A 27,454-nucleotide genomic window follows, 5' to 3' on the forward strand; every position below is an offset into this window, starting at 1 on the left:
AAATGCTGTCTGGTATAATGAGCAAGTTGGAGTTCATGGCACTGAATGAGAGCTATGATGTCACCGAATTACATGACAAGTATTTGCCCCTTCCTGATTTCACCTATTATTGCATATTTTTTTTTTTTTTTATATCTTGTTTTTATTTGAGGTGATAAAGCAAAATCACAAGATATATTCTGACATGTTTTCACGGAGTAGAGATTGTAGTGATTATGATATCAAATATAAACATTTCAATAACAATTTAAACATTCAGCTCAGTTGCGATGAAAAACATGGGGGGGGATGTAGATCCTATGAGGGGTGCGTTAGATAAGAGGTCAGCTATCTGTTAGTTTGATGACTTCTGGGAGGTGCAGTGTCGGATTGTAGAGATTCTTGTTGCAATGTTGTCAAGTATTGGGATGATTCCATGAGCAAAGGGTGGCCTTTGAGAGTTTCCATATCGTACCATGGCGTATGTCTAAAAGTGTAGATCGTGAGGCATTTGATCCGTTGTGGGAGGTGTGATATATAGGTAGACCAGGTTGAAGAATTTCGGTGTATCATGTTCTTTCCTGGTTACAGTTTCCAACCAGTCCATATGGAATATGTGATGCAATTTTTGTTGTACTAATATCAATGGAGGGGGATCAGTGTGTAGCCATTGTTGTAGTAGTTTTCCTGGCTGCTGCAGCCAGTCTACCCATGAGGTGCTTTTCAGTTTTTGTTAGTTATGTAAATGAAGTGGGATTGCTGAATAGGGCCCATTCTATATGTGCTTGGAGAGGCTTCCCAGTCACCCGCGCACCATAAGAGATGACTTCTTTCCAGAAGGATTGCATTAAGGGACAAGACCATATGGTATGTATCAGGTTTGCCGCAGGGGCGTGGCATTTTAAGCATTTGTCTGAGGAGAGGTTACCCATCCTAAATCTCCTAACTGGAGTAAGGTAGGAGTTATGGAGAATTTGTAATGACATCTCCTGATACCTACTAGCTGGAAGCGATGTCATAATTTTACTATGTTGTCTCAAAATGTCTAATTCTGAGGTGTTAGGAATTTCCGTAATCCATTTGAAGTTAGGTTTGTCTTTGTCATCTACGTTCAATAATGGTTTAATAGCGTGATAAATGTGTGAAGTCGAAAGTTTCTTGGTTTTATTCTTCCACAGTTGGTTCAAGAAGTTGTTTTTGTCTGTAGTCGTTAGGAGTTGTAATATAGCGTTCGCAAAGTGAATGATTTGCAGAGTCAAGTATATGTGGGTATTTGTAAACGGAAATTTTTCTGTCATTTTGTCTAAAGAGAGTACTGAGTAATCATTGTCTAATACCTCATGTATGTTGTGTAGGCTTGTAGAATGGGATTTCGTATACCAGGAATGAAGTTTTTGTTGTCCATCCATGATATGTAAGGAGAAATGTATTGTGAAATGTTCTGCTGTTTCCTGACAGAGTGCCATGACTTATACGTGTCTAGGAATAACGGGTTGTTTTTTATGTGTATTGGAATATGTTGTATGGGTGTATGTAGTAAATAATTCAAGGAGTGGTTATCAGTGTGATATTGGTCTAAGGAAAGCGTGGTATATAGATCTCTATTAAGAATCCAGTCTCCGACAGGTATATTCAAATAAAATTCCTCAATCGGGTGTACCTTACCCCATATAGACTCTCGAAAATATTCCCCCAGACATCTGATATTTGTATTAAGTGTGAACAAGAAATTGGTTCCTACATGCATGTGTTTTGGCACTGCCCACTAATCCAGTCATTTTGGAGAACTGTTGTACACTATATATCTGATGTCCTTGATTTACCAAGAATACTATCGCCCCTGATATGCCTTCTTGGAGTTGAAGAGGACATGGACATCAATAACCACATTAGACTGTGTTATCTTCAACTTCTTTATTACGCAAAGAAAGCCATTCTCCTAAACTGGAAGGCTACTGGCCCACCATCGCTAAACTTCTGGCGAAGTCTTATAAATAACTCATTGTCTAACCAAAAACTGACATATCTTGCCAGAGGTTGCCCGCAGAAGTTTGATGCAGTTTGGGGCACTTGGGTATCATTTCATGACGAGAACAATACGACTATTGTCATTCAACATAATCAACTTTGACATGTGATGTATAACTGTATGAACATCCTTCTCCTCTCCCTGCTCCACTTCTTCTTCCTTCTTTCTTTTCCTGCTTTCTTCTCTTTAATTCGCTGTTTTGTGTTAATCTAAAATGCAAAAATAAAAACTTTAAAAAAAAAAAGAATCCAGTCTCCTGCATATCGAAGGAGTGCCGCTTCATTGTAGGCCTTAATGTTGGGGAAATTGAGACCGCCTAAAGTTTTAGGTTGTTGTAGTTTAAAGAGACTAATTCGTGGGCGTTTCCTGTTCCATACGAAGGTTCGAAATATTTGGTTTAAACGTTTTTGATCGGTTGGTTTAATATAGTATGGTAACATCTGTATTGGGTATAGAAGTTTAGGGAAGAGGATCATTTTAATGAAGTGTATTCTGCCGAGGAATGATAGATTAATTATTATTGCATATTTGTCACACTGTATGGTTTCTGGTCTTCGAAGAAAATACAATTTTAGATAAAGGGTACATGAGTAAACACATAACATACTTATTTAACTTATTATAACTTTAATTCTCCATTAAGTTACACATTTGTTTAAATCTATACTGTCACACACAGTCATGTGACAATAATAATAATGATGATTCAGAAGTGACATCACTAAGCTTATCTATGGCGCTTGTGCACTCACAATCCCAGCTCTCTGTCTGTGGAGATGACTCCGTACCACAGAGATGTTCAGCTTCACATGTCAACCCGCCTGCAAGTTTCCCTCTCATTCCATGGCTGTGCTGTCTCCTCCCTCTCCGTCCTAACATTCTGCCTTCAAGAAATGAGAGCTGGCCTGAGCCTGCCCTTCATACTGGCGTAAGTAAGATGTAATCCTGTGCATTGCTAATACTTCTCTCTTAGCATCCATATCTAGTGATGGGTGAATTTATTCGCCAGTCGCGAATTTGCGCCGGCGAATAAATTTGCGAAACGGCCGCGAAAATTCGCTGGCAAATGTGTGCCAGCGTCCAAAAAGCGGACGCCGGCGTCAAAAAGGAGATGCTGGTGCCTTTTGACAGATTTTTCACCGTTCGCCCATCGCTATCCATATCTGCTTCTACTATAACAGCACCCATCTCTTCCTAGATATCCATGCTCTTTGCTGCTCTCCGCTTCCTCTTTCTGGAGCTTCAAGCCTTGACCAAATGTCAAACTGAGTGCAGCTTATTCCCCAAACTTTGAATTTCTCTGAGCAAACAGCTGCTGCAACAATACCGGGAACAACCAAGAGCTTTCACACAGTGGCAATCCTGACACAGGCAGAGGTAGCACTTGTTGCCACCTTGCTTCTTTTGGGAATGTTAAAGGTGAGAGAGTAGAGGTTTATTTGATATGAAGAAAGAAACATTTTTGGATTTCACTTTTGAAACCCTCTGCATGATAGGGTCATGTAATGTTTTTTTGATTATGGGAGATGGTGGTGGACAGAACAGAAATTCACTAGTGGCAAATGACAAATTGCCCCTTCCCCCAGATACCAACTACTTTCCTTTTCCTTTAATATGAGATCAATTAAATAATAAAATGGAAAATGATTCCTTTAGAGGGAAGAGTGAGCAGATCTGAAGTCGTACTCTCTGCCTCTGTTTGCAGCTTACCAGACAATTGTGTTTTGTACTGCAGTGGGCAATATTTGGCAAGACTTTTCAGGATGTAAAGTCGGAACTTTTGGGATCCAGTCTTGTCATTCTTGCTCTCACAGACAGCATGTGTGGTAAGTTCAAAGGAACTGAGATATGGTAATAGATTTGGTGGAATGATTTGGAGTCACTGTTGTTCCTGTTCCTTAGTTCTCCTGTGTTATATGTCCATCTCTTCACATCCCCTGCAACACGCTTCTATGCTCTGTGCTGGGAAAAGGGTCTGTCCTGCAAAATTCTCCAGCTCTAGGCTTCTGTGTTGGGATGGGTTCTGTCTGCTTGCTGTATGCAGGGGGGTCTTGTGTGCAGCAGTGCTGAGTGGACCTCGGAAAGTTTGAGTGGAAAGTTACCGTCCAGTCTTGAAGCCACAGGATTATGAGATGATTGGTGAAAAAGATTCAAACTCTTGTTGGGACTCATCAAAACCAAAGAGGTGAGGGACAAAACACTGTGGCAAACATTCTATACATATAATGTAAAGAAAACATGGAATTAGTTAATTACACTATTACACACACATGAATTACTAGGTAAAAAACACTCAATGACTATGCTTCTTCTTCCCACAGTATCAACACACTGTGAGATTTGATGGGTTAAAATCTGCTTGCTCCATATCTTCCAACAATGCTAGACTCTCCTGTCCTCTCCTGCAAATCACCTTTTCACCCGCTCTGCCTCTGTATTTCCTAAAGTGCCCTCAACCAGTCCCCATCCTGTGCTTTCTCAAGGTCTAGCTGTGGAGCGTTTTCCCATAGTAGTCACTGATCTTTTGGACAGCTAGATAAAGTGACCACAGCCTTAGAGGAAGTGTGTGCTCTGGAACAAAGGCTGGAAGAGTGGCACAGAACAGTGGGGTCTAGCAAGCCTTCAAAGACAGAGCAACCTAGTACTTCTGCCAGCAAGCACCTTCAGCTTTCTCGCACCTATAGTACTTTGTCAGTTGGCTCTAACTTGGATGAAATCAAAGGTTTTGATTTATAATGTAAGTATAAGGCCAGCCCCCGATAGTGCTGACCGTATGTGTAGGGCACGCCTGCACAAAGCCTCCAGAACAAAGGAGTCAGAGGGAACACTTGGAGACCAAACAGTGAAGAGAGTTCCAGGGGCAGGAAACTTATGGAAGACCCACACAGACCCATAGACCCGCAAACATAGAGCCTGGGACTGTGAGAGACAAGGAGATACATAAGTGCAATGAACCTTTTCCACAAGGATGGTCAGCTCTTTCTGTCAGTAATGCTCTGTTTGATCTCACTATATGTCGCCATTTGGAAAGGAGTGGCTTCAGTTAGCCAGTGTCTCTCTTGCTCTGTCACCTCCCAGCGCAGTGTCACTTCTTGGAATACCTCACTCACTGACGCCTAGAAACAAAGCAAATTAAAATGAAAGGGGTCTGATGTGGGATATGTGGGTAGATGTGTCTGAAAACACCTCTTACCTCCTGGAAGTGCAATTTTTTGAACAGCCGAATGCTTGCAAGATTTTCTTGCCCAATTTTAGCTTCAAAAATAGTAATCCCCAAAACAGTGATACCTGAAAACAGAGAGGTGACATCAGAGCCATGCAGGATACTGAGCAATGACATACATGTGCAATGCGGCAACATACCAGACCTCACCATAAGATAACATCAGCCGCACAGATTCTTCACCAAGTCCTCTGCCACGGAAGCTAGGCTCTGGAATAGAAAAAAAGAGAGTTATAGCTTTAATGTGGAAGAATTCGGACAAACAGCAGAGACTGAGGATAAAGGACAGAATGCAACTGGATGAAATGGTGAAAGGAAGAGATACAGAAAGTGATATAAGGATCTACTAGCAGAGTCACCAAATAAATGTCCAATGAAGAAATTACATGAAAACAGCAGAAAATGGAAAGTCTCATTATACAGATATAACCTAATAAAGGGAATGGTAACTATAACTTTTAGTATGTGTATGATGTTTTGAAACTATTTGCGGTTCATTCCCATTTTCGTGTATTTGTTCTTTCAGTTGCACCCTTGCTGGCAGGGTGCCCTTTGATCTATGCCAGACATTTAGCTCATACAGGTCAAAGAACATCCCCAAAGCTTAAACACACAACTCTGAGTCTTCAGCAGGTGATTGGAAACAGAAGAGCAGGTTGACTGTCGCACTGAGATTTTCATAGATACACACACATATATATACAAGGAGGAAAAGAAAGAGTCAAGTGTAAAAGCATTGGGAATGGGCAGACCTGCAATCATAACTTCAATCTCTGCTGACGCTTGGTTGTCAGGTTCAGTAAGGAAAAGATTTACATCTCCCACCATGCAGTGGTGCTCAGGGCAACCTTGGTCCCACAGTACCGCATCAAGTATAATGAAAGTGCATTCTGTCAACAAGAAGAGAAAAGCCATTAAAATCCCCGCTGCAGAGTCTAAGGTGATGAAGGTCTTTTCTACCACGATAAGAAACTCACTATCAGCATCCTCTCTCCAGCTCTGCTGCATGCCATATTCCTGCTCTAACGTCAGAGGTTCAGATGCAGTCAGCTTCTGTAGCTCCTCCGACTTCATCCATTCATGGTACCTGGAAGAACATTTATAGTGAGAGAACTCTATGAGGAATGTTGAGAATGGTGATATAATATACAAATATATGTATTAAGGGTGTAGCATAGAATATGCAATATTCCAAATTCTCTGTGGCTTCCAGCACATCTGTGTACAAAGCTTGGGGCAGAGGGGGTATCATAATAATGTTTAACACAGTGGCACTGTGCTGTGTGTCAGCTTCAGGTCAGGAACAAATTGGAGATAGACCCCATGCCCATTAACTGGATTGCACACACACATATATATATACTGCATGTATAAAAACTAGGGATGCACCGAATCCACTATTCTGGATTCAGCCGAACCCCCGAATCCTTTGCGAAAGGGTGGGAAGGGAAAAACATTTTTGCTTCCTTGTTTTGTGACAAAAAGTCAGACAATTTCCCTCCCTGCCTCTAATTTGCATATGCAAATTAGGATTCGGTTCGGCCAGGCAGAAGGATTTGGCTGAATCCAAATCCTTCTGAAAAAGGCCAAATCCTGGCCGAATCCCAAACCGAATCCTGGATTCGGTGCATCCCTAATAGAAACAGACTGGAGGTGACAGTGCTCAGGGTAGGGTTGCCACACCTGCTGTCCGGTTTCGAAAATACCTGCCCGGTTTTCAGAAGTCTGAAAACTGGGCAAGCCTGTTACCTGCTTCCTGGACATTGTGGCCAATCACGGGCTGCCAGGTCACAAGCCCACCCCTTCGCATCATAGGCCCCCCTCTTCGCATCACTGGTCTCCCTTTACATCACTGGCGACGCCTCTGACATCACAGGTACCGCCCTCTGCCTGAATTCCGAATGTAGGAAAGGTGGCAACCCTAGCTCAGGGGGTACTAAATTGATAAAAACAGTATCACCCAAAATCAATGATATGTGGAATGGCAGACTAAAAATGCCTGTAGTCCCAGAACTATCCAGACATTAGGACATTGATGATTAATGAATGTTAGAAGACTGTTAGCACTTAATACAGTCATACACCCATGTGAGCTCCAGTAAATCTTTATAAACACCAGCACTCCATAATATCAATTATCATTCGTTCTTATATATCCTAGTTTCTGCAGAGCTTACATTCTTTTTATGTTTACATTGCTCAGTGAGGCATTGACTGTAGATTTGAAAACACATCTAAGAAAATAATTTTTTACATACCTGGGGACATGGTGACGTTCATATGGTACCAACAGCACTCGCTGACCTCTTAGTACAGTGTTCTCATTCTCACGCATGGTCCCGCAACCCAGATGAGCCGTCACAATAAACCCAAATCTTAGCTGCACAGAAACATAAGAATGTGTTGGCAAGTCAATGTGGCTAAAAAATGAAAGTGGAAAAAACAAAGGAAAACTCACTAGAATTTCATGCTGTTAAAGCTGCAGGGTAGCAGGGTTCCAATCGAGGACACAGACACAATGGGTTATCAGCAAAGTGCAAGAATAGTTTAACAAGAATAGAATAATACTTTTTGGATCAGAATATGTTGATGATTAGTGTCTGAGCTAGAATATAGATACTTATAGACAGATGGTGTTAATGACAACAGAGTTGCCTTACAAATAGGCATATTTTTTCACATTTGTTATTTATTTAGTTTTGCTTAACCATTAAAAACCATAACATTAGAACAAGAAGCTGACATTGTGCTCAGTTTACCGCATATTATTGGCATCAAATGTTCATTCAGTACAAGGTTGTGTATAAACATTCAGTACAAGGTTGTGTAAATGTAAACCTTCAATCATGTGTCTGTAAAGGGACAACTGAGTGCCATGCTTAACCAATAAGCGAATTACCCAACCAATTCTGATTATTGTGTGCCCTTTGGGAAACTGGGAGGGGGGGGTAGTAGGGGGGTGAGAAAGCGGAGTAAAGTTAGGGCGTGGGAGAATTCCGTGAGTCTAGTTGGTCTTGAATCATCAATGATGGCATGTGTTCTGCCATGGGGACCAAACCTTGTCAAATTTCTTTGGGCACCCTCTTCGCATGTACAGTATGGCACAATGATACTGAGCTATTGACTAGTTGTAGCCACTGTTTTTTCTTAGGGGAGTTTCCAGATTTCCACTTGAAAGCAATTAGCCTTTTGGCCTGGATAAATAGAAAGCATAGCAAGGCCTGTTCTGCCACTGTGGGAACATATAGGCCTTTTTTTTTTTTCTTTACTGGCGTGGGAGCAATTTCAGATTCTGCCAGTATCGGACTGGTCCTGCTAAGGTTCACCAGAGAAACTGACAGATCGAGGCAGTGCCAAATGGCATTGGTGTAAATAAGAATTAATGGGAATTTTTCCAACTCTGGATTCTACTTTTTACTGGGAAGATGACCAGTGACCTCACCACAGAGAACTTAAACTGTTAAAGTTTCTATAAGGCCATTTTCAGAACGCCTCACCTATATGCTTGGAAGCCAAATATATGGCACATCTGGAATGGGCTCTGTGAAACACATACAAAGCCCTGATGTGGTACTGTACAAACCTCCATGAAATATATGTAAGCACCACAAGCTTGTTTACCACCAAAGCCACCATCTTAACCTCTGCCCATGACAGTGTTGCTTCTGGATGTACCCCAAAAGTGGAGTCATAGAAGGCATCAGAAGCGTGATGTACCTAGTGCACCAAAATAGACACGTCTCTGCTGCCTGCACTTAGTTCTGGCTCTGTCCCTAGAACATCCATGTATCAAACAGAACAACAAGCCACAAGCAAATGCTGGTTCTTTGTGGCTCTAGGGTGGGTGAGTGTTCATTGTTAAAGAAATACTGTCATTACATAATTGTAACAAGTATGTATGTTAATATCATTTGTATGAATGTATATCTTTATGTAGCATTACAGTAAAGGCATTTTACAATACAGGAAAAGCACAAACAGTGAGATAAACTACCCTGCACTTTCAATCTGTGCTTTGCATTACTTAGTTAGGGTTGCCACCTTTTAATAAAATTTGCTGGTGTGGGGGGGCAGGAACAAAGGGGCGGGCCATGATGCAAAAGGGGGCGGGTCATAATGTAAAGGGGCAGAGCCAGAACGCGTGATTGGCCAGAAGGCAGCATTGCCGGTAAATTTGTAATACCAGCCCAGCCTTGGCAGGTATTTTACTGGCTAAAATATCGGCCAGGTGGCAACCTTAGCTTTAGCTTGGGTCACAAGATCTATATTGCTTATATTAAAGAATTATGAAAGTTTTAGTGTAGCCAGCGCCGCCATCAGCTGGGCACAAGTATACCGGGCCTGAATGGGGCTCGGCTGTGCTGCAGTTTTTGAAATAGACGGGCCCCCTTGTTTACTAGCACTCTAAAAGGTGGCCCATACATGGAGAGATCCGCTCGTTTGGCGATGTCGCCAAACGGGCGGATCTCTCCCCGATATGCCCACCTTGAGGTGGCCAAACGATCCGATCCTACGGGGCTGTCGGATTGCGGGACTGCATCAACAAACAGATGCGGCCGCGATCCGACGGGATTTTTAGACCCATCCAATCGAGATCTGGCCAACTTTCGGATGTTCCCTCCTCTCTAGCAGCTTATTGTTTTCCAACAGACCAGACTGGTCTCACCACCTCCCCGAGCAGCCAGCCCATTCCTTACAAACAAGAAACCCCCAGACTGATTTCATTGCCTTTTCCAGCAGCCTATTGTTTCCGCAAAACCACTCAAGACTGGTGTCGTCTGGCATGTTACTACACACAGCCCTTATTGGGCTTCACTTGTAGTCGCTGCACTCAGCCTCTTATTTATGGAAGTTGTAGTGTAGCCAGGGCCGCAATCAAGAGGCACATGTGTACTGGGCCTAAACCAGGGGCCCGGTTGTGCTGCAGTTTTTGAAATACACGGTCAACCCTTGGCATCGGCGAAGTCCTGAAAATAGCCGAAGTAACGGAAAGAGCCGAACTTGGAAGTCCTGAAGCCACGGAAAGACCCAAAGTCACGAAAACAGCCGAACTTGAAGTCCAGAAGCCACAAGTTCAGTTCTACAGAAGACCAATGTGTTTTTTTAAAGCCAAGCCCTAGCTACCAATGTATTATTTTAATACTCAACAGGACCCTGCCACCAATGTGTTAAATAGTAAGGGGGGTGAGATGATGATGGTGAGAGTATTCAATAGCAGGAATCCCTGTCATAATGTTCATTGTTTTAAGCAGAGGTAAAATAAGGGGATACAAGTAAAGATTAAGACAAATAATATCGGTAGTGCTCACTGAGAGACGGAATTAAAAAGTGTACGTTCAGGAAATGACCGATTGTAACCACGCTGGCTATGGCAAATCTTCCGCTTACCTGGCTCTGTAACAACTTCCGCCCTACTTGCGTTCTCTTGCACGTGACTCCCTTTAACCCACGCCCAAGTGACGCGCCCGAAAGCCTTTGCGGTGCTGTTGGTTGTTGTTGTTCGATAGCCGGGAACTGGTTGGTTAGGCATGTGACCCGACAGCTGCACGTGATTCTAGAACTCCCGGAACTCTCGAGGGGAACGATGGTAACTATGGGCAACCCGGGTGACAAAATATGGGGATGGGTTGCCATGGGGGAGCAGGGGTGGCTGTATACGGGACATAAACTGAGTTATACGAGTGTTCGCTCTGACTACTGAGCTTGTGGTTATTTCTTTCCCTACTTCTGTCTGTCACTATGGATTGACCCCTTGTATATAAACACCCTGTGTATAACCTGTCATTCTGTCTGGCACCCAGTGTATAACCTGTCCTACTGTCTGGCACCCTCTATATAACCTGTCCTACTCTCTGTCATCCAGTGTATAACCTGTCCTACTGTCTGTCACCCTGTGTATAACGAGTATTCCTGTCTGTCACCCAGTGTATAACCTGTCTTACTGTCTGGCACCCTGTGTATAACTAGTCCTACTGTCTGGCACCCTGTTTATAACGAGTATTCCTGTCTGGCACCCTGTGTATAACTAGTCCTACTGTCTGGCACCCTGTGTATAACTAGTCCTACTGTCTGGCACCCTGTGTATAACCTGTCCTACTGTCTGGCACCCTGTGTATAACTAGTCTTACTGTCTGGCACCCTGTGTATAACTAGTCTTACTGTCTGGCACCCAGTGTATAACTAGTCCTACTGTCTGGCACCCTGTTCATAACGAGTATTCCTGTCTGGCACCCTGTGTATAACTAGTCCTACTGTCTGGCACCCTGTGTATAACTAGTCCTACTGTCTGGCACCCTGTGTATAACCTGTCCTACTGTCTGGCACCCTGTGTATAAATAGTCCTACTGTCTGGCACCCTGTTTATAACGAGTATTCCTGTCTGGCACCCTGTGTATAACTAGTCCTACTGTCTGGCACCCTGTGTATAACTAGTCCTACTGTCTGGCACCCTGTGTATAACCTGTCCTACTGTCTGGCACCCTGTGTATAAATAGTCCTACTGTCTGGCACCCTGTTTATAACGAATATTCCTGTCTGGCACCCTGTGTATAACCTGTCCTACTGTCTGGCACCCTGTGTATAACCTGTCCTACTGTCTGGCACCCTGTGTATAACTAGTCCTACTGTCTGTCACCCTGTGTATAACGAGTATTCCTGTCTGTCACCCAGTGTATAACCTGTCTTACTGTCTGGCACCCAGTGTATAACTAGTCCTACTGTCTGGCACCCTGTTTATAACGAGTATTCCTGTCTGGCACCCTGTGTATAACTAGTCCTACTGTCTGGCACCCTGTGTATAACCTGACCTACTGTGTGGCACCCTGTGTATAACCTGTCCTACTGTCTGGCACCCTGTGTATAACCTGTCCTACTGTCTGGCACCCTGTGTATAACCTGTCCTACTGTCTGGCACCCTGTGTATAACTAGTCCTACTGTCTGTCACCCTGTGTATAACGAGTATTCCTGTCTGTCACCCAGTGTATAACCTGTCTTACTGTCTGGCACCCAGTGTATAACTAGTCCTACTGTCTGGCACCCTGTTTATAACGAGTATTCCTGTCTGGCACCCTGTGTATAACTAGTCCTACTGTCTGGCACCCTGTGTATAACCTGACCTACTGTGTGGCACCCTGTGTATAACCTGTCCTACTGTCTGGCACCCTGTGTATAACCTGTCCTACTGTCTGGCACCCTGTGTATAACTAGCCCTACTGTCTGGCACCCTGTGTATAACGAGTATTCCTGTCTGGCACCCTGTGTATAACCTGTCCTACTGTCTGGCACCCTGTGTATAACCTGTCCTACTGTCTGGCACCCTGTGTATAACTAGCCCTACTGTCTGGCACCCTGTGTATAACGAGTATTCCTGTCTGGCACCCTGTGTATAACTAGTCCTACTGTCTGGCACCCTGTGTATAACGAGTATTCCTGTCTGGCACCCTGTGTATAACTAGCCCTACTGTCTGGCACCCTGTGTATAACGAGTATTCCTGTCTGGCACCCTGTGTATAACTAGTCCTACTGTCTGGCACCCATTGTATAACTAGTCCTACTGTCTGGCACCCTGTGTATAACGAGTATTCCTGTCTGGCACCCTGTGTATAACTAGTCCTACAGTCTGGCACCCATTGTATAACCTGTCCTACTGTCTGGCACCCTGTGTATAACTAGTCCTACTGTCTGGCACCCTGTGTATAACTAGCCCTACTGTCTGGCACCCTGTGTATAACTAGCCCTACTGTCTGGCACCCTGTGTATAACGAGTATTCCTGTCTGGCACCCTGTGTATAACTAGCCCTACTGTCTGGCACCCTGTGTATAACGAGTATTCCTGTCTGGCACCCTGTGTATAACTAGTCCTACTGTCTGGCACCCATTGTATAACTAGTCCTACTGTCTGGCACCCTGTGTATAACGAGTATTCCTGTCTGGCACCCTGTGTATAACTAGTCCTACAGTCTGGCACCCTGTGTATAACCTGGACTATTGCATGGGAGCCTGTTTATAACCTGTCCTACTGGCTGGCACCCATTGTATAATCTGGCACCCTGTGTATAGCCTGTCCTACTGACCAGCACCCTGTGTATACCCCTCCTACTGTCTGGCACCTTGTATATAATCTTTACTGCTGCCTGGCATCCTATGTATAATCTGCCCTACTGGATTGCTTTGTGCTAACAGTATCATTTAAGGCAATTTAAAAACTCCAGGTAGAACCCCATTAGTTTGTTTGAATTAGTAGAGCACAACCTTTGTTTGCAGAACAGCGCCAGACTGAAAATCTTTATGTTTAAAAAGCCTTTATGTTTAAAAATACCTTTAATATTATCAGCAGCTTTCTCAGAGCAACACAGGATTTTAAAGCATTTTTATAATGGACTACAGCTCTAGGATGGCAATGGCTTTGCACTCCAGTATCATTATACAGGGGTGCTTTATAGATGAGCAAGATAGGAATGGCTTAGCACCCCATAATTATTATACAGAGGTGCTGTATTAGATCAGCACAATACTAGCCCCTTTCTCTCTTTCTTCATGTTGGAATGTGCGTCTCTGAATTGGCATAATGTATGGGTGCTAGGCCATGGATGTACGGGGCATCACTAGTGGGTAGGCTAGGACATACCTCCCAGCTGTTTTCTGCGTGACAGTCCTGATTTTGACAACTCATCCCACATTCCCGGTTGTTTATTATAAAGTCTTGGAGTTTCTATTTGATCTCCTGCACTGACACCAGAAAAAAAAACAAAGTTTCTGAAACGTAATTAACATAAAAAGCTTTTTGGCAGAGAACATGGAACACGCTGCACCTGCACTGGGATATGCAAAGATACAATGGTAACTATTTAAGCAGGTCTCTTGGGGAAACTGCATTCATAGCTTATAGGGCAATTTCACCTTCATTAGCAAAACTGTTATAACACATAAAAAATGACCCTAAAACTCCCAGATATGTGTTCAAACTTAATAATCTGTCAAATTAAAATTTGGACATGGTAATAAGGGAGTGTGGTCATAAAATGGGCATGGTCAAACATTTAGCCATGCTGCACGTCAGCTCTTTTTGTCCCTCTTTTCATTTTTCAAATGTTGGGACTTGTGGGCTAGGCTAGTACACCGCACTAACATTTTGCCTTGGGCCCAGGGTGGTGGCAGGGCCCAAGAACAATACCCATAAGGGCAGAGACACATGTTAGATTTGGGGAGATTAGTCGCCCAGTGACATCTCCTCTTGTTAGGGGTGACTAATCTCCCCAAACTGCCTTCCTGCCGGCTACAATGTAAATCGCCGGTGGAATGGCACTCGGAGTGCTTTGTTTTCCGAAGTCGCCCGAAGTTTCCTTGTCAGGCAACTTGAGGGGGACTTCGGAAAACGAAGCACTCTGAGTGCCATCCTGCCGGTAATTTACATTCTAGCCGACAGGAGGGTAGTTCGGCAAGATTAGTCACCCCGAAGAAGAGGAGATTTGTCACTGGGCGACTAATCTCCTTGAATCTGACTGTGTGTCTCTGCCCTAATGGTGTGTTTAATACAGTGGACTTTTGCCCACTCTGTGTGTGCAGCAGCTGTATTTGTTTCTTTCCTGCTGTTGATCTACAGGGTCACCACCAGCCTGCAGTAATGCAGCTTATCAGCATTTATGGGTTTTTTTGTTTTTTTTTACTGATAATCTTATTTGTTTATGTTTCACCTTTTCTAATATTGGAATGTGTCTCAATAGCCTAAAGAGCTGATTCTACACTCAAGTTCTACACTCAGACCTATCAACACATTGATAGAGAAGAAGGCAATTAAACACCCCAAAGAGGCCATCTACAACCAGTTAATAGGTATAAAATTCAATTTTTAAAACAAATCCTAGTTATATCTATAAAATGCAGCCAACCCATTAGAGCCTACCCAACTAATCATTCACCACATTCTTTGACTTGGTATGCTCTACACTGGTTGCCCTTAAAGCAAGGAACCCGTTCCTATAATGATGGTGAAACCTCCTCCTGCCTGGGCACTAGTAATGTGTAGAGCAGTGGGTTTAGGCTTCCAAAACACTTTTTTTTTTTTCTTTAGAAGGGTGGGTGGCGAGACAGTCTCCAGAATATTGCTGGAAATGTACCGGGACATTCTTGATAAGAATCTGCTACCATCTACCAGGCTGCTGAAGATGAAACGAGGGTGGACATTTCAGAAAGACAATGATCCCAAACTCACAAACAAGGAAACTCTCAGTTGGTTTCAGTGGAAGAAAATAAAGCTGCTACAATGCCACATTCAATCATCCAACTTAAATCCAATTGTAGATTAATGCAAAGAACTGAACATCAGAGTTCAAAGAAGAGGCCCCAGAACCTTTAAGATTTGAAGACAGTTAGTATGGAAGAATGGGCCAAAATCACACCTGAACAATGCATGTGACTAGTTTCTCTAGACAGGAGGTTTTTTGAAGCTGTCATTACCAACAAAGTATTAAATACATTTCAGTAAGTGTGTTTAATTCCCTGTTTAATTTCACTTTACTACACATAATTTAAAGGGATACTGTCATGGGAAAAAATTTTTTTTCCAAAATGAATCAGTTAATAGCGCTGCTCCAGCAGAATTCTGCACTGAAATCCATTTCTCAAAAGAGCAAACAGATTTTTTTATATTCAATTTTGAAATCTGACATGGGGCTACACATTTTGTCAATTTCCCGGCTGCCCCTGGTCATGTGACTTGTGCCTGCACTTTAGGAGAGAAATGCTTTCTGGCAGACTGCTGTTTTTCCTTCTCAATGTAACTGAATGTGTCTCAGTGAGACATGAGTTTTCACTATTGAGTTAGATATTAGATCTACCAGGCAGCTGTTATCTTGTGTTAGGGAGCTGCTATCTGGTTACCTTCCCATTGTTCTTTTGTTTGGCTACTGGGGGGGGGGGAAAGGGAGGGGGTGATATCACTCCAACTTGCAGTACAGCAGTAAAGAGAGCACAAGTCACATGACTTGGGGCAGCTGGGAAATTGACAATATGTCTAGCCCCATGTCAGATTTCAAAATTGAATATAAAAAAATCTGTTTGCTCTTTTGAGAAATGGATTTCAGTGCAGAATTCTGCTGGAGCAGCACTATTAACTGATTCATTTTGAAAAAAATGTTTTTTTTTGCCATGACAGTATCCCTTTACTTTATGCACTTATTTGCTTTGAGTTCTTTGTATGTGTGGATTACTTGAGTTGTTATCGACATCTGGTGTAAATTTCATGTCAATATATTAGAAATATATTTACTGAGAAAAACGTTGACGTGTTCAATATTTTGTTCAGCGCCATTTGTACCTGCCAGGCAGGTGAGATTTCCGCTGGAGTAGAGGCTTATGGATGACACTAGGTGATGTGATTTACAATAAAGGGGCTTTATGGTGCATCGAGTATGACATTCTATTGAAATTAAATCTCCCCTGGGATCCTTATGAAAAGCCAGTTTGTTAGCGTTCAGAAGCACTGGGATTTTTACAGCAGGCCATTAATTACAGCAGGAGGGAGACTGCAAATGGCAGCAGCAGACAAATGACTCCCAGATTCAAAACAACAAAACCATGGGCAAAAAGGCTCCCAATCTAATTTGCAGGACAATGCCGCTCCAGAGGCCCGACTGCTTCCTGGAACTCTTTAAGAGAATGGCAGAGAGATTAATTGGGAGAATCAGTCATAAAAGAATATGAAATGCTTCCTTAATGGTTGGGTCTGCAGAGCAGTTTCAGTCTGATGCAGTATTTGATGTAAAGAAAAAAAGTGGCGGATCGTGTGTGTTTGATAGTATTGTTTCAGTTTTTTTGGCATAAGGCAAAAGCTTTCTCTGTATATGTTATAATTCTAGTCTACCTCTGCTAAAGCAAGCAACTTGGCAGCCCTGACTTGTGAATTACATTTTTTGTGCACACTGTACCCTCATACTTCTGTGTCTTTGGCCTGTCGAGACTTTATTACTCAGCAGGGAGTATCCTACTTCCTAGGGACCACTGCCTAGTTGCTATGGTTAAATGAACCCTAGCAACAGATATCTGCTGAATTTTCAAACGAGAAAGCTGCTGAGCAAAAAACTAATGGTTAATGCCACACTGGGCTATTTTCCAGCCTGCGTATTAAAGCAGCCTGAGAAACCACCTCTCCTCTCATATGTGTTTTTTTTTTTTTTCTGGAGCTACTGCTTTGGCCTGGACACAGTAACATGGAGTCAATTTCAGTGACAGCCTGGCCAAGCCAAATATTTAAAAAAAGAAAAAACATACTGAAAGTTAATTTAAAGGATAACTACTCCATAAATACACCCAAAAATGGGTCTGCCGTGAGTGTATCTGTTAGATCCTGCTTTAAAAAAAAAAAAGCCTCCGTAAAATAGTGCTGACCACAAACGTGGAAATAAAACTTTTTTAATTGCTGGGAGTGCAGAACTCAGTTCCCCTCTCCTGATCATGTCTGTGTATTTGTTCTTTCTAGATTAGAAGCTCCTCCTGAGGACTTTCTGTCGGCTGGGATTATGTGTGAGACAAAGTGACTGTACCCTGCTAACCCAAGGAGTGTGTCTGATAAGGATTCTAAGGACAGGAGAGGCGGTGAGTAGCATTTTCTTTTATCTCCGTCCCTCTCTAGTACAGAATTCCAGCATTAGATTTTTCTCATTAATTTTATCAATGAGCCAGACCCTACTAATAAGCAATAGCAACTTTATAGGGGTTATTGTCAATCTCTAACCTGAGTAAGGAAATATTTTTGTAGCATTTGACCCTCAGCCTGCCAGTCAGTTGGATAGGAGCAGAGCCACCAGTCTCTGTTTAATTCAGGTGCCTGAACTCATTCCAGTATTATAGAGAAAGCCCAGAAATGGTTTGATCCAAACCCCAATTATACTTCTCACTTGACTGTATAGAGCAGATTTAAAGGGAACTATAACCCCCAAGGGCTATAGTTAAATATAAAATGTACTTTTTATAGCCAATGCTCATATTGAAAGGTCAAATAAGACCAACTGCATATGATTTATATTGTGGATGTCCTGCATGGGGGAAATTTGAATGTACATGTTATTAGTTGGACCATTGGTTCTTGTTTGTTTACAGATGTTTTCTGTTTATTAAAGTCCCACAGGACCTGCTGGTGGGCCCAAGCCAAGGACAATGCCCATTATCAGTTTCTTGTTTTCACCATAGATATACAGTATATGACGGCTTTTACATTTAGCAGTGTCAACATCAGATTGTCGTGAAAGGAGGTTCTCAACATCGGACTCACTTGTGGGCCCTAGGACACCCAGCCCAAAACTGTGTATGGAAGTATTATGACATTTATAAACTTTCTTCTCTCCCCAGAGGTTGTTAAATTACAGTCCCCTTGATTCCTCTGCAGCCTTGGCACTAAATAATTACATATCATTTTTGTACGGATCCTGCCATTAGAAAAAGTGAGGGCCCCTGTTGTTCTATATTCTTTATCGCAGAGAAGCCTGCCATTGGCTTATGGTCATTGTCCTTTAACCCTTGCAGAGACATTTGTTTTAAAGTAACACTACTGGGGTTTGGGTGTCTGTGTGTGTGTGTATGCAACTGCTGTTAGAATAGGCATGCACAGCAGTCTAGTTGTTTCTGCCCACTTCAGGCAGTAGGGAGGATGAGTAGATTTGTTAGAGCTAATACAACTGGGCAAAGTAAAACCTCTGGTATAAAGTGGAGTAACAGAAAGTGGTGGATACTAGTAAGCACTGCAGGCAGCTTGTTATGACCTAAGCACTAGGCATTAATAATGAGCTAATGCACACAGGTTAAGTCCAGATTTGTGGTTTCATGTTGCTTTTTAATTTACGTACTGTTTATTACCTCCAGATTTTTGAATTTCAAAATTCTTCAGTTCCACGCCACCAGCAGTCATGGCAGGAGAAATAACAGAAACAGGGGACCTCTACTCTCCATTTGTAAGTACCTACCCGCCCAGCATATAAGCAGCAGCCTTTCTTTCTCTCCTGAGTCAGGAATACAGATGACCAGTCAGGGCTCAGATCAGATATACAGTATATCATGCACCAAATAAACACTGAACATGTATCCTGCCGTTACCCAGAATTAATGACAGGGCAGCCCGCAGGTTTAATGTTTCCATTTCAGCCCTTCTTATTCCCGCATTACTGTATCGTGTCATTAGCATTCCATCCATACAGCTCTTTCCTGTTGCACAAGCTTTGCCACATTAGCTATGCATGCAAGGGGAAATGCTGACAAAGTAAAAAAGGATGTTTAACCCTTATGACACATCCATATTGTCAGCCCTCTTGTTTTTGGCGAGTCAGCAGGAGTAGCAGGAAGTATAAACGTCATGTGACGACACATGTCCCCTGTGGGGACACATTATATGCAGCAATTAGCAGCCCCAGAAAACCACAGTGACCCTTACCTCCTTTCTGCAGTATCTTATTTGCATACTCATTAATATCAACCCAATCCCATGTGGCAGTGCTAGTGTCCTTGTGTCCTATTATCTCATATTCATATCCCTTATCTCCTTTGCAGGTCGGCCTGGTGTATATGTTCAACCTTATAGTTGGCACCGGTGCCCTCACCATGCCAAAAGCCTTTGCCAATGCTGGCTGGCTGGTTAGCCTAATCCTTATTATCTTTCTTGCATTTATGAGGTGAGTGAAAGTTGTAAGCACAGTTCAATGTGATATCTGGGTAATACAGGGTTAAACAGCCCAGCACTTGCAAATCATATGTAAGGGCTACATACAGGACTCGGACAATCAGACAACTGGAAATAGGCAGAAGAAAAAGAATAATTTAAAAAATTTAAACCAATTGAAATGCTGCTTAGAATAAGACCTTCTATAACATACATATACATACATATAACATAAAAGTTCACTTAAAGGTAAACAACCACTTTAAGCATGCTGACAGCAGTGTAAAGCTAATAGCTGTTGCCTTCAGATTTCAAAATTTACACCCAGAGAAATGGTATTACCAGTATGAGTACTCAACACAATTCACTTTTAACCCCTTATTTACTTGCCTGCTATTGACAATGACATAATACCCCTTATTCCTAGCTATATGACAACCACTTTTGTCGTGGAAGCAATGGCCGCTGCCAATGCTCAGCTGCGATGGAAGAGATGGGAAAAGGAGGAGGTGAGTCATACATTGCCTTGTAATGACCTTCCCAAACCTAGGGCATCTGGACATGGACTTGCAGTGACCTGTCCCTTTTTTCCCTCAGGATCCTGACTCATCAGAAAGCTCTGATAATGAAGTTTCCTCTTCCAGAGGGTACAACAGATCTGAGACCCAGCCTATCCTCTCAGTGCGTGAGTATCTGGCACATGAGAGACTGGGCATAGCCACACAGCCCTGTCTACCCCAATGTGTAACATGATTTCTTGGAATTTCAGAACGTCGTGGCTTATCTGACCCTTTTGAGATTGTGGAGCGTGTGGAAATGGGCCAGATGGCATCTTTGTTCTTTAATAAAGGTATATCAATTGCACTCAATATCAGTACACTAATGGCCTGATATGTGGTAGGATTTGCTTAGTACAGGTATAGGACCTGTTATGCAGAATGCTCGGAACCTGGGGTTTTCCGGATAACAGATCTTTCTGTAATTTAGATCTTCATACCTTAAGTCTACTAGAAAATCATGTAAATCTTAATCAAACCCGATAGGCTGGTTTTGCTTCCAATAAGGATTAATTATATCTTAGTTTGGATCAAGTACAAGGTACTGTTTTATTATTACAGAGAAAAAGGAAAAAAAAATTCAAAATGTGAATAAAACTGAGTTTATGGGAGATAACCTTTCTGTAATTCGGAGCTTTCTGGATAACGGTTTTCTGCATAATGGGTCCCATACCTGTCTATATCCTACATTAACAGTGGCTTCTTTTATATAATTGGCAACTTTTCCACTAGGTGGAGCTCTTAAACTATTAATAAAGTCAGAAAATATTTTGTTATTTGTCCCTATGCTTTCTTCTTCATAGTCTCCAAGCTATGCTTTTATGTTTTGTCTGCATAGCAGATTTCAGTATAATGTTTATGATTTGAAGAGCCATTCTTTGGTTGATCTCATGATACGCACCAATGCTTTCTAACGTGTCTCCTTAATTTGCAGTTGGAGTCAACCTGTTTTATTTTTGCATCATTATATATCTGTATGGGGATCTGGCTATATATGCAACGGCTGTACCTCTGTCTCTGGTGCAGGTTACGTGGTAAGTGATATCTTGGGCATAGAAAACTACTGGCTTTCTTACCAACCTTGATCACATGTTCCACAGGTCCTTTCATTATTGGTATCCTGGAGCAGGACGGAACATGGCGGAAGTGAACATAATGTTTCTCTTCCAGCTTCTCTGCAAATGGGTCTTGCTAATTAATTGAACAGTGGGGATCATTGGAATGGTGGGAATTTATGTCCTTCTCTTTATTAATTCATTTGTAATTTAATTTCCATGATCAAACAAGTCATTGGATTAGTAGTTAATTCATTGATCATTTTTACTTCTAATTTATGAATGAATAAGTACCATGAACCATTGGTGAATGAATTTATTTTTTATATAATGATTCATGCTGCACAGTAAATTGAGAAATACTTATTTAGGAAGTGAACCTAATGTTTGTCTCTTCCAGTTTCTCTGCAAATGGGTCTTGCTCAGCCCAGGCAGAAGAACGGAATGACACTGATCCATGCTGGGGACCTGTCCGACGCATTGATGCCTACAGGATCTATTTGGTGAGATGAGCTAGATATCTTGTCAATTTAAATTACAGCCATAAAGTATGACCAAACGGTTGCTTACAATCAGATAGAATCTGTGCCACTGTGACTGAATTCTCTGTTATAAATATAGCTAGAATCTCAGCCATGAAGCAGGACAGGACCAAGGAACAATAAAAATGATTTTGGGAGCAGAAAACCAAGATGGTCTGATAAGTGTTCTGCACAATGTCAATTTTGCAAACAAAATTATCCTCACTGCCCTTTTCCACTCGTCAATTAGCCTCGTTAATTGGTGACTGTGCTTAGACATTGCCCTCATCCCCTTATTTGGACACCGCCAAGGAAATTCATTCCCAGCATGATGGTTAAAAAGCAATTTCAGAATGCTAGATTATTTTTGTATCATCATTGTTCTGATGTCGGTGCAGTTCCAATGGGGTGGGCGGGCGTGGAGTAATTTAAAAGGTACCTGTACCTCATCCATCAAGTCAATAGCAATGTCTTCTTCTGGACTGAATTATGTGCCCAAAGGGTTGAACAGTTTCACTGACCATAGTAATGTAATCAGAGGAGGTGGCGTTAGCATTTTACTAAATAATAGCAGCTGCAGATGTGAATGTTCTACTTTTCTGCCCCCAGGCCGTCTTCACATTGCTTCTTGGCCCCTTTACTTTTTTCAACGTGCAGAAGACAAAATACCTCCAGATCCTGACCTCGCTCATGAGGTGGATCGGTAAGTGTAATTTAAATGTGTCTGACTGTATGTGGCATCACAGCTCTAGGGTCTTGGGCCACTAACTGCGTTGATTCTGTTTGTTTTCCTTGTGTTTGTGAGGTTTTCCTATGACTGCTTGATCCAGAATTCTATGGGTAGGTTCATTGGTTTCTGATAAAACTGACCTTAGCATGTGGGTGGTAGGCAGTTTAGATTGTAAACATAATTGGGCCAGAGCTTTTTAATATTTGTTATTTAGTACCAATATATTTCACTGTAAAGCTGGCCATAGATGCAAAGATCCAATCGTTCAAATCTTTGAACGATCGGACTTCCCCCATCTCCCGACCTGCTACTAACCATTCCGATCAAATAAAACAGTAAAAAAAACAGATCAGCCGATGTTCTGCCCCTGACAGCAATCGTATGAAAGTTATATCCGACAAAAGCTAATGACAGTCTCCCATGAAAATCGTACAATCGGCAATACATGCAGAGATATTATCAGCAGCTGACAGAAATCTTTTTTTTTTTTTTAACCTGTCCGATCGACTAAACGGCCGATCTCCGCCGGACGAAATATGTCTGGACTCTCCACACACGTTCCGAAAATCGCACGAATCCTCGAATTCGTACAATCGGATCTTTGCGTCTATGGCCAGCTTAGGGATGAATAATTGAGGCTCCCCAAGACAGTCCTGTCTTCCTAATCTGACTTTACTTATCCCCTTAGCACTAAACGGCACTTAGGCACCGATAAACAGCTATTCTTACATAAGGAACTGCATGGCATCCCCAAGGCTCTGTCAAATTCCATCACGAGTAGCACGGCCCTAAAATGTAATTAATGAGCTTCATCCTCTTTGTTCTCCCGGGGTAAAGGCTTGTCAGAAGTCCCTGTCTGATCCCTTTCCTTCCCCCCTATATTAATCTATTTTTTGGCATCGGATCCACGTTTAAACCCTGCAGGCGGAAGAAGATTAAAATCCTCAGCCGGCATCCAGTTCATAAAAAAATGATATAATGCAGCTGGCAAACGTACCAAGGAATGCAACTAAAATATTAAGGGGGATGGAAGGAAGGAGGGTCCTGATGGATATGTTTATATCAGAAAAAGACACATTTATTAGCAAGGTCATGCATCTTTCATACAGATTGAAACATTTAAATATGATGTTCCAAACGGGACACTTTGTTCCCTGAACAAAATCTTTGCTAAGACTTACGCTGGAGCACTAGCACAAGTTAGCAGTTGCAGGGAAATGGCACTCTCTCATTTTTTAATGGACTTCTGATACCAATGTGCAGTCGCTTGTTTAGAATACCCATCACGCTAGCCATTTGGAGGGTTATGGGCATGATTCTGGGGGACTGTTCCTGAAGGGACGCTTGAATCCCCTCCACATTTTCAGCAACAGTCTTTGGCAAGTGTGCAGCTGTCTGCGGTGGGCTAAGGGGTAGTGCAAACTTATGATAGGCTTGAGATTTTTCCCATCCTCTTAGATGGCTGGAGGGGTTTGTCACAAGTAGGTACAACAGTGTAGCACCTTCTTTATCAGCCAGTGACAAAACTAGAAGATGCTTGGCCCCACTATAAGATTATTTCAAGGCCCAGAGAAACTTTGAGTAAAGACATTTTTTTATAAACATATATTTAAACTGCTCTAGTCAGTGCAGTGAATGCAGGGTCTGCCTCCTCTATATTTACACCCCATGGAAATATTGGTTTCCCAACTTCATGGGAGTGCAGGAATGTTCTGTGTAACTTGTAGCTACCCCACATCCTCAGAATATCTCCCTAGACTATTCACATATACCACACCAATGCCCAAGAGGCATGCTGGGAACTGAATTTTATGAGACTTTAAAGGCCAAGAGTTTGACATACCTGTGCATGTAGAAGGAGCAGTAATGGGTGTCTTGTTCCCCTATGTATGTAAGAGAGCAAGGGTTCTGTCCTTGTATCATGGTTATGGGAACAGATGAAGTGTCACAGGCCTCTTTTCCCCAATGATTTATGGGCCGAGTAATGGGTTTTCACTGCTTTACTGCCACTTGTTCTCCTCTCTGGCCATGCCATAAATCGTGGCGACAAATGTTTAATTCTTGCTCTCCCATGTGTGATGGAATATGCAGGGCCTGAGTGAGTCAAGAAAGGGACACCGGCCAGTGCACAAAATCTTGGGTCCCCAAATATAATACAATGCATAAATCCCTGACAGAACAGGACTGCTTTGTACAATGGGTATCAGAATTTGTGCTACTATGACAGAATGCTCTGTTTTAAAGATAGCTAGAATCTCAGCCATAAAGCAAGGCAGGACTGCTGCTTACAATGGGTATCAGATAGGATCTGTGCTACTAAGACCGAATGCTCTGTTATAACGATAGCTAGAATCTCCGCTCTGTCAGGCTTAATGGTTTTATTCCCTTTCTGTCTAGCCAGTAGAAAAAGGGCTGAGTTTCAGTGAAGTTCTGAGGTATGATGGGAGTACTGTGAATGTATTAACTATTTCATCTCCTGTCTGTTTCAGCATTTATTATCATGATTGTAATTGCTCTGGTTCGGATTGGTAAAGGGGAAGGGGCCGGCCATCCCCCACTAGCGCAAGTATCAGGGATCAGGAACCTGTTTGGGGTCTGTGTGTACTCCTTTATGTGCCAGCATTCCCTGCCTTCTCTGATCACCCCTGTATCCAAAAAGAAGCACCTGACTGGACTCGTCCTTCTGGACTATTTCCTGGTGCTAGCCTTCTACAGCCTGCTGTGCTTCACAGCCATATTTTGCTTCAGCTCTGGGGCCATCATGGATATGTACACCCTTAACTTCGGCGGCTGCAGCCCCTTTGTCCCCCAAGTTATTGGCTACTTCCTTGGACTCTTTCCAGTCTTCACCATCAGCACCAACTTCCCCATCATTGCTGTGACGCTGCGTAATAACTGGAAAACTCTCTTCCACCGAGATGGGGGAACATACCCGTGGCTGGTTGACCGTGTAGTCTTTCCCCTCATTACACTGGTACCCCCTATAATTGTGGCCTTTTGTACCAACCACTTGGAAATCCTGGTTAGTATCACAGGTGCTTATGCAGGGAATGGCATCCAATACGTCATCCCAGCCTTCCTTGTCTTTTGCAGCCGGAAAGACAATGCTTTGGTATACGGTCCTGGACTCACCAATAAGCACATTTCCCCATTCAGACAGGTGGGCTGGGTGTGGTTTGTGCTGTGCTGGGCACTTACATGTTTCATCTATGTCACAGCCAATATCATCCTAACGGATGGCTCACTGTAATCAAAAAGAGACTTTTATCCCCCATGCACAATCAAGGGTTTGGCCTGTGCTGGACACAGGAGTTGGATAAGGGCATCTACTAATGTGGTCTCTCCAGTCATGGGGCAGGCCCCTCAATAAGTGTAACTTTGCTGCTATCACTCCCTTATTTAACATTTTAACTCATATCTGGAGAGCCGACAAACTGTGTGTAACAAATACTGTCCTATTCCCCTCCAGAGATGCCTCTCTCTTTTTCTCTGTGCCTTTCCTTAAATACTCACAGGACCACCAGGATATGCCCCCTGAGTTTCCACTGTTTTCCCGAGGTTCTCGGGGGGGAAATGGGGCCTGGTTGTGGCTTCCATAAGGGATTCGCACTGCATTTGCTGTGGCCAAGCTTATGGCTAAGGGTTAGCTTAATACAGGCTTGGGCAACTTCAGGCCTTCCAGGTGTTGTTGTACTATAACAACATCATATGTAGGGACTGCTTAAAGGGGAACTAAAGCCTAACTGAAGAAGTAGGGCAGAAATGTTGAACATTATGTTTTGGGCTTCTGTACCAGCCCATGGCAACCACAGCCCTTTAGCATTGAAGATCTGTGTCTCCAAAGATGCCCCAGTAGCTCCCGATCTTGTTTTCTGCTGATTCACTGCACATGCTCTGTGCTGCTGTCACTTACTGAGCTTAGGAACCCACTTACAATATACAGTACACATAGAAAAGAAATGTCATAATATAAGGCTGGTTAGTAATTAATACGGATAATTACTACATGGCAGCACAGAAACCAGTGCAACTGAGAATGTAATAATCCCCTGTAACATCAGTTTATATTACAGGCCAACCTCATTTTCTGCTTGATAAATTACGATGACCCCTAAGCTGAGCTTCTCAACAGCTGCACAGAGCCCATGTGAGTGTTGCAGAAACTTTCCAAGATGGTGACCCCCTGTGACAAGTTTGAAGTCCTGGATCATTGCTGCTATTGACAAGCTGAAACATTAGGCTGGTGCATTAAATTCAGTGTATAAAACATGGCTTTTGTTGGGGTTTAGTTCTCCTTTAAAGGTATTCTGATGCTAAAAGAAGTTTTTGCATTTGCCTGACAACGATGTATAATGCTGTGTAAAGTCATATCATTTGGTGAGATCTAAATTTGCTATAACAATTTGTACTTGCCTAATCATGTGTAATAATGTAATCATGTAGACAAATACTCCTGATCAGAATATTCCACAAGACACGTGGCAGTTCCATTGCAGTATCAAGATGGCCTTCCACAGGCCTATTTTGTAATTTGGTAATTAAACTGCGGCCTTTCCAATCAGTTATCTGATGGAAAATCAGGATGCAGGAGTGTTGGGCTATATATGTGTTCCAAATTCACTGGAGGGTGCCATTTTATTTATTGGCCTTCCTCCTCTTCTCTAAAAAATGCACCGGCCTGGGGAGATGTAGAATTTGTTTTTTTGTTATCCCTG

At 42.7% G+C, this 27,454-nt stretch overlaps 2 protein-coding genes across 14 annotated transcripts; one reads left to right on the forward strand and one right to left on the reverse strand.

Annotated features, from left to right (window-relative positions):
• Window positions 1–1,878: 1,878 nt before the first annotated feature.
• Window positions 1,879–10,735, reverse strand: nat9.S (N-acetyltransferase 9 (GCN5-related, putative) S homeolog). 7 transcript variants are annotated; one of them, XR_005964798.1, is made up of 8 exons: window positions 10,620–10,735; window positions 7,490–7,611; window positions 6,209–6,318; window positions 5,984–6,121; window positions 5,382–5,441; window positions 5,202–5,296; window positions 3,719–5,124; window positions 1,879–2,217 (listed from the first exon to the last, which is right to left on the reverse strand). XR_005964798.1 is itself a non-coding variant. In XM_018238496.2 (8 exons), exons 2-7 carry the CDS (start codon window positions 7,564–7,566, stop codon window positions 4,981–4,983), a joined length of 624 nt encoding a protein of 207 aa, XP_018093985.1. In that variant the 5' UTR covers window positions 7,567–7,611; window positions 10,620–10,735; the 3' UTR covers window positions 1,879–2,217; window positions 4,964–4,980. The 7 variants fall into 7 exon arrangements, 5 of the variants coding, with proteins under 5 accessions (XP_018093985.1, XP_018093982.1, XP_041435079.1 ...); XM_018238496.2 differs by having other exon boundaries at window positions 4,964–5,124; XM_018238493.2 differs by having other exon boundaries at window positions 1,879–4,222; window positions 4,964–5,124.
• On the forward strand, window positions 10,680–26,582 carry tmem104.S (transmembrane protein 104 S homeolog). 7 transcript variants are annotated; one of them, XM_041579143.1, is made up of 13 exons: window positions 10,680–10,818; window positions 14,955–15,063; window positions 15,302–15,711; window positions 17,708–17,823; window positions 19,087–19,175; window positions 19,768–19,889; window positions 20,304–20,385; window positions 20,474–20,561; window positions 20,646–20,726; window positions 21,368–21,467; window positions 21,889–21,991; window positions 22,619–22,712; window positions 25,229–26,582. In XM_041579143.1, the coding sequence occupies exons 5-13, from the start codon at window positions 19,131–19,133 to the stop codon at window positions 25,987–25,989; spliced, it is 1,476 nt and encodes a 491-aa protein (XP_041435077.1). In that variant the 5' UTR covers window positions 10,680–10,818; window positions 14,955–15,063; window positions 15,302–15,711; window positions 17,708–17,823; window positions 19,087–19,130; the 3' UTR covers window positions 25,990–26,582. The 7 variants fall into 7 exon arrangements, with proteins under 7 accessions (XP_041435077.1, XP_018093979.1, XP_018093978.1 ...); XM_018238490.2 differs by lacking the exon at window positions 15,302–15,711 and adding an exon at window positions 18,348–18,532; XM_018238489.2 differs by lacking the exon at window positions 15,302–15,711 and adding an exon at window positions 18,418–18,532.
• The last annotated feature ends 872 nt before the right edge of the window (window positions 26,583–27,454 follow it).

The sequence above is a fragment of the Xenopus laevis genome, chromosome 9_10S, assembly GCF_017654675.1.
Source record: "Xenopus laevis strain J_2021 chromosome 9_10S, Xenopus_laevis_v10.1, whole genome shotgun sequence".
In the NCBI taxonomy this organism is placed as follows: Eukaryota; Metazoa; Chordata; class Amphibia; order Anura; family Pipidae; genus Xenopus; species Xenopus laevis.